Source organism: Charadrius vociferus, unplaced genomic scaffold, assembly GCF_000708025.1.
Source record: "Charadrius vociferus isolate BGI_N301 unplaced genomic scaffold, ASM70802v2 scaffold113, whole genome shotgun sequence".
Lineage (NCBI taxonomy): Eukaryota > Metazoa > Chordata > Aves > Charadriiformes > Charadriidae > Charadrius > Charadrius vociferus.
In genome coordinates this window covers 453,818-461,090 of record NW_009647755.1, presented here as the reverse complement: position 1 = coordinate 461,090, position 7,273 = coordinate 453,818, and the positions used below count along the sequence as shown (strand labels likewise).

At 41.5% G+C, this 7,273-nt stretch overlaps 1 protein-coding gene across 1 annotated transcript in view; it reads left to right on the top strand.

Annotated features, from left to right (window-relative positions):
• The first annotated feature begins 354 nt into the window (after nt 1-354).
• The window catches only part of AGPAT5 (1-acylglycerol-3-phosphate O-acyltransferase 5), a 65,211-nt gene continuing 58,292 nt past the window's right edge, over nt 355-7,273 (top strand). Inside the window, exon 1 of the mRNA XM_009882150.1 lies at nt 355-517. Coding sequence (XP_009880452.1) covers nt 355-517 — 163 coding nt within the window. The remainder of the gene's footprint in view (nt 518-7,273) is intronic.

Sequence of the window (7,273 nt, the reverse complement as noted above, 5' to 3'; positions counted from 1 at the left end):
ATGGCTTGAGCACTGTGCCTAGTGTTCTGAGACTGGAAAGTGTGACAAAATTACTGTGGGAGGCAGTGAAAGGACTGACTGTAACTGCTGTGTCAGTCTTCTTTCTACGTTGTTTATTGCTTCTTAAACAGAAGGCTATACTTCTCCTTGTCTTATGCAATGCACCAGCATTAAAGTGAAAGACGGTCCTGCTCTGAATAGCTGAATAGAGAAGGGTAACTTTGTTTTGTGGAAGACTGTGTTATTTCAGAATATGGTTTCTTTCTGTTAGGAACAATCCCCTATTTAGAAAAAAAAAAAAAAAAGGCGTGAAACTGCGGCTCCAGGGAACTGGAGGTGGACTACCCCAGAGCCATGAGCAATGGGAGTCCCCACGCAGCAGGCTGCCCCACAGCTGTGGACACTGAGAGCTCCAGCTATCAAGGAAGAACGAGCCTGGAAGCCCTGAGAGCCACAGCTCCCGGCACTTCCCAGATCTCTGCCAAGGAACCAGGTCAGCAAGCTGTCAGGAAGCTGGGTAAGGTTCTCATCGAGACGCTAGATTTTGATGAGTCAGCAAATGCTCAATTCAAAACATGTCAGAATTTTTCCAACCAGCTCTACTCACAATCTAAACAAATAAAGGGTGTGGGGAGGAAATACTGTCCTTATTTTACACCAGAGGGACTGAGGCACAGAGATATGAAGTAACTTATGCCAGGTGTTACAGAAAGTCTGCAGTCAGGAGGCAAACTTAGATTCCATGCTGTCCCTTAATCACACGAGTATCCTTCCTCTAAACTTAATTAATTTGCCATTACAATGACCTTGTGAGATAAGTATTACTTTCATTTTATAAACGGGAAACCAAAATAACTTGTACAACAGCGGATAGGAAGCCTGTATCTGAGCCAGGCCTCAAACCCAATGTTCCTAAAGCTGCTAAGCTTTAGTAGCAAGCCTGCCTGTTTCTTTTGTGGACAAGGTACGCAGACAATACCCAGTTAATTTTGGATGACCATACTTACCTAACCATACTAACTGCAGCAATGGTATAGATTCCTGCAGCAAAATACTTCTGCGCTCCAGTCTTGTTATACTGAAGACATACTGTCCACACAAAAATGCTGCTTTACTATGAATAAAGCCCTTGTATGTGGCTGTGGGTAGTACAGAACTAAAACTTTAGATAGAAGGAGGCAACCAATGCTTCCCTAAACACTCATATATACAGTTCAGCTGGCTTTCTTGGTTCTGCTAAACATGAGCAGCTATATCTATACCTAGGCACACCACATAAGCTCTTTTCCCAAGTATTTTAAGTTCCCAGGTTTCCTACGCTTCTGTATGTAGATATCAACTCATCCTTCAGCTGGATTTCTACTTTGAACACAGCCCTAATGGTAGGCAAGAGCGATAGAATCACCTGGTATTAAAGTCAGTTCTGTTTTTATCAACAGACTTTGATTTCAAATGTCAGTGCTTTTCTTCGTTTCTTTCTTTGTTTCTTCGCCAATTTTAAAATTTGGGATTTAAGTTTCCCAAACTGTGTTCTTTTAGGGAACATAGCTATGGAAAATACGTTGTTTTGCTGGCATTAGTATCCTTGTAGCCTTTTTCTTTTCTACTACTTTTGACTTCTGAAAAGGAATTTGAAATTTCATAAGGTAGTGAGCCGCATTTAAGCTATGGATGTGTTTTCTGCTGCTGCTGTGAAAATCTGCTGAAATTTGGCAAAGTCACAGACCTTTGATAAGTCTGTTTGCAAGCGCATAATAAAGGCCTCAGAGTTTACCAACTAAAATGCTCAAATCCTGTTCTCACTGAACAGGCTGTACAGATGCTGTCTTTTCTAATGGACGCCGTGCTCTTTGTCCTTCGGGCTGCCCGAGGCCCACCTGGAGGGAGGCAATAGGCTGTGACACGGTACCTTATTTCTGCCATTCTCTCAGTGCTCTCCCTGCCGGCACCCAAGCGCCACAGAAGAGGCCACCCAAGTTACATACAAAGGGAATGAGAGCTTGACCAAAGGAGGGGGGAAAGGCAAAACTAAAACTGCTGGTCGAGGGTGAAGCTGTGGCTGAGAATTGTTGAGGGAAGGCTGGACTGTGACCAAGTAGGCAGGAAGTAAAAATTAGAAGCGCTCGAGCAAGGAGACTTTGACATACAGAAGAGTGGATAACAGGATTAGAAGCTCTCGAGGGAAATTAAGAGCAAACTAGGATTCACTAGGAAAAAGAGACTGACACTGTGTGAGAAATGTGAATGGGATGCACAGGAGTCATGGGAGTAGAATTAGCTAGGTTTGCCTGGGAAGGAGATTGGAAAAAAACATGTAGAGACAGAGCAGAGCTAAGAACAAAGGATGCCTTTTGGAAGGGAGACTGAGAGCTTGATGGGTGAAGGCAGGAAACAGCGTAAAGACCCTAACAAGAGGAAGGAGAAAACTTGGAGGCAGATGAAAGGTGACAGGGATCCAGCTTGATGCAAAAGAGTCTTTGTTCATTAAAACACACTTTTCTCCACGATCTGTAAAGAGTCTTGAGAATCACCATTTCTCTAGGGTCATCAGATGTATTTTAGAACCATTGGCAAAGTGTGTTTTTCCTCCTTTACTAGTTTGGTTTATTAAATGGTGACATACTATGCTAGACCTGTAACAGAGAATCTGTTAGATAACAGAGAATCTGAAAGTTATTTTTATGGATAAATCCTATGAGAGTGAACATAATGTCTTACATGAAATTTCAGGATTTATTTTTGGTAAAAGAAGAATCACTTGTGAAGTGAAACCTTAGAAGTTAGCAAATGCCATAGGTAATGCTGGCTATGATTGCAAGATAGAAGTTACAGAACAACTTTCCTATGGGGCACAACCAAGCAGAAGTCAGTCTGGAAAACAGACAGCCTAGAGGGGATATTATAGAGATGTGTAAAAATCCTAAATGGCACAAATAAGAGAGTGGAAAGGGATTTTCTGTCTCTTTCAATTCAAGCTCCAACGTATATAAAATGAAACTACAATGAGGCAGGTTCAAAACAAAAGGAGATGATTCAACTGCTTGGCAAAGGTGGTTGTGGAGGCTAAAAGCCAATACAGGTAAAGTAAAGAATGCATAGGTACACGTAGGATAAGTCTGTTGGTGACTACTGCTGTATATATGGAGTTCATATCTATCTCTAGACTTTGAACCAAAAATGGGAGGCTTGGAGAAGGCTGGGAGAGCATGGGAGATGTTTTCCTCATCCTTATTTCTTTTGTATCCGCCATTCTTATTGACTTGTAGAGGGAAAAAGTATAGCCAGATCCTCAATAAAAGATTTCATAGGAGGCTGAGAAGGACTGAAACCTGCCTCAACTGATGTACAGCTGAACTTGAGTTTCCTTTTCACTGCAAGGGCATGATGCAGAAGACTGTGTAAATCACACCATGAACACAACCGTGCCCACTGCCAGTTCTCTATCTACATGGGTGGAAACAGGAGGTGATGTTGGCGTCTCCTCTGGCCACATTTTAAAAAGTGTGTTACCAAACTCTTTGAGAGAGATCTGTGGGTTGTGGATCTCAAGTTGACAGAGTTGTTTCTGAAATCCAGAATGAGGTCCTGTGAGGCTGTTCTTAGGCCACAACACTGTGCTCAGCATTTCCTTTTACCTGACTTTACACAAATACACATTGAGCCTGCTAATTTTAATCAATTCCTGCTCAGACTGATGATTTCTGTGCATCCTTTTCTGTGCTGCTTAGCTCTCTGCATGACATGCACTGCATAGAAAGCATAGGCACCCACTCAGAATCCTGGAGTCCAGGAATTCAGATGGTTAAATCCTTATTTCGATCTAGTCCTTTGGCCTTAATAGCTGCGCCTCTTTTCTCAACATACATAAGCAGAGCTAATACCAATACATCATCTCCTGGGATATTGTTGAAGATAAGATCATCTGTAAAGGCTTACATTCTAAACCTCCAGGCAGTTTGATTTGTATCTAATGCTATCTGGCTTTGCTTAGTCTAGCTGATAATTACAGTGAGTGAGTAACAATTGTGAAACATCATCATGTGACAAAATCCCTTGATGTTCATAGTTGGTGCTTAGTGACACAGTTTATGGTTCCTTCTAGAGGTACAGTCACTATAAGACGACAGTCTGATATTTTTTCAGAGTTTGGTGAGTTTCGCCACTTCAGTGGTGACAACTGCTGACAGAAGAACCTAACACTAGAATAATCAGGTTCACACCAAATAATTATGCTCACACAAAACAGACTGAGCTCTTTAGGCATGGCAGACTGATGCTTTTTTTTCCAAAATTGCAGGCTTGTTTATTCTTCTAAATTTCAAAGTTGTTCTACAGAAGAAAATAATACCTTGAAGTCTTAATTTCCTAAATGGAGTCCTGATCACCCTAAATGGGGTCATTTTGCTTCTTCCAGCTGAAAGTAAAAGGCCTAGGAATTAATTCTGCTGATAGACTGGAATATTTGTTAAAGGAGGTGTAATTAAGGCCTATGCTTTCATAGGACTAGAAATTAAAAATTGTAGCAAGGATCAGAACATTTTTCTTATTTTGCCTCTGTAGCCTAGAATGTGAAAGACCAACATTCAAACTCCTGCGCCTCAATTCAGAATGATCTAGGATAAAAAGTGCCTATGAATCAAGAGAAGCAAGGACTTGGTGGCAGTGTCCTAGATCTAATCACTGTGGCATACTCATTTCTTGAATTGGAAAGTTTGAGTTTCATTCAGTTGCAGACATTTCAACCATATTACCCTATGACACCGATAAAATTATACTAGGAAATTAAGCAAACCTTAGTTCAGGAGACGCTGTACCTTCTGAGTGACTAAAAACTAAACCAGTATCTATATATTTGATAACATATACTTGATAAAGAGAGGAAACTGTATTAAAAGGGCCTATGGAAAATATCAAATTATCAAAAGCAGAAATAAAGTGTGTGAACGTGTGAGTGTGTGTGTCCTGTTTGATGGTGACAGATTAAGAATGTGAAAAAGCATCAAATGAAACAAAAAAAAATAAAATTCAAACATTAGCATAACAAAAAAGGAAAAAGAGGGGGCATGTTAAAAACATGCAGAAGGTAAGACAGAGCACAGAAAAGACAGGCAGTCTTATTTACTCATTGGTAATATAGGAGGAAAAAAACATTCAAAGGAATCGGGAGGCAACCATTCCAAACCTGGTAAACACATGTCTTATATAAAAGCCCAATGAATTGAAGGATCTCAGTGCTCATTTTTATCACTGGGGAAAAGGACTGAGTCAGATTCAAGACAGGAATAGCCATCTGTGTAGAACAGACACATATATAAACACATACACAAAAGGGGCTCACAAATAGAAAACTGAAAGAATTTTATTAAGTTGCAAAGTCAACCACTTAAATATATCATGAAATGACTGATTAAAACTGTTTGTCTGAGTTCAACTATGAGACCAGGTACTACTTTTCCATTAGACTTCTATTGTATTGGGTGCACAGAACGTGCATTATTTCTTGATGAGTTTGGTATTTTATTTCCCTTTTTATTCAAGGTATGTCATCAGGTCTTATTTATTACATGATAGCTAAACCATCCTCCAGATACAGAATTGATCATTTCTGCAGATTTTGCAATCATTTAATATGCAGTTTTTTCAGAAGTAGGAGTAAATTTATAGCCCTGTAAGGAAAGATATGATTTTATATACATGGCATCAGAGGCCTCAAGTTCATTCCTTGATATGAAGTTAATTTTTATTCCCTTCACATTCTTTTCACTGCCACTCATCTTCTCAGGCTGTTCAGTGAGTCTTCACCCCCATCTCAAATGCCCATACTTTAAGCCAGACAGCTTAATTTTGTGATATTTTGCCCAATCGTCCAGCATTTCCCAATCCCAGTTCACTGTTTATTTTACAGACTGCTAATCTACATTTTCCACCCCTGATCGCAATCCCATTAACCAAACACACCTAGCTGCTCTGAATCCTAGTCTCTCTCTGCAGTCTCCTTTGTGAAGCAGCAGGTCTGGATCCACTTTCCAACCCATCCTGCCATTCCAGCCACACCAGAGCGCTCATTCCTGCATACCTGGCTCTCAGCTGGCATCAGCTTTACTTTCTCTGTGTTGTGTTGAGTTACTTTCTCCTCCCTGTCTCGTGGTGAATTACTTTCTCTTCCATGTGGCCAAGTCATGGGCATCATACAGCAGAAGCTTCCTCCTGAGTTTTCTGTCCAACCTAGCTTTGCTTGGTTTAGAGCACAAAAATTCCCTGCCACAAGAGGCCATGATGGGAAAAAGGCACCTGTTTTGAGCGGAGGGTAGCATACACATTTATTCAGTGAGGACAGAAATCTACGCACCGATCAAGACCGGGAACTCTGTCAGAAACGCTGCCATGACCCTTCCTGCCCCCCCTTTCTGGAGGGAGGAAGAAAATAAAGACCATTGAGTTTCATTAGGGACACAGAAACTATGGCGCATGTCAAATATGAGTTTTCACTGCGGAGCTCAGCAACCCTGAGGTGGTTTGAAGAGAACATTGCCACAGTGGTTCAAACTAGTACCGTTCCCAGTCTTACTTTGCTGAACTCTTCCAGGATACAATTTTCAACACACATTAAAAAACAGCTAGCATGAGGTAAACAACAGTAAAGGACAAAGTTTGTCCTCGTTAAAGCCTGCCAAAGGAAACAGATCGTAGCTGAAGGAACTGAGCATCCACTTCTTTCAAAACAGTGAGATCTTCACAAGCTCTGGGATAAAACTTCTTATTTAAAAACAAGGAATAAATACTTCGCTATGGGCGACAGCTCAGTAAGAAGCTCCCTCTGGGAAGGTTATTACAACATCATTTTCTACAAGACTTCTGCTTCTTCTTGCATTTTCTTCAAAAACAGCTGGTGCATCTGGCTGGTTACTGGGGGTGGAAGAGGAGAGGACGCTGGGCAGTCAGGGAGGCGGGCAGGCAGCTGCCTATTTTGGTGAGAACCTGGGGGAATCAGAACACAAACTGGGAAGCACAAAATGCATACCAACCCCTGACCATCACTGTGGTTGTAGCTGGCAAAAGCAAGTACAAATTTCTTAGTGCTCCACTTGGGGCTCATGGCAGAAAGTGCACGTGTGTGCGTGTGACGTACATTTTCTTCTAACTTATGCTAGGTTAAAATTAACGCTAATTAGGGCTAATAAATTCTTAAACGCAGGTGCCTCACTTCGCACGGTGCCAAGCAGCGCTCCCACCACAGCCTGCGGCAGCAGCCCGGCACCCCTCGCCCCGCAGG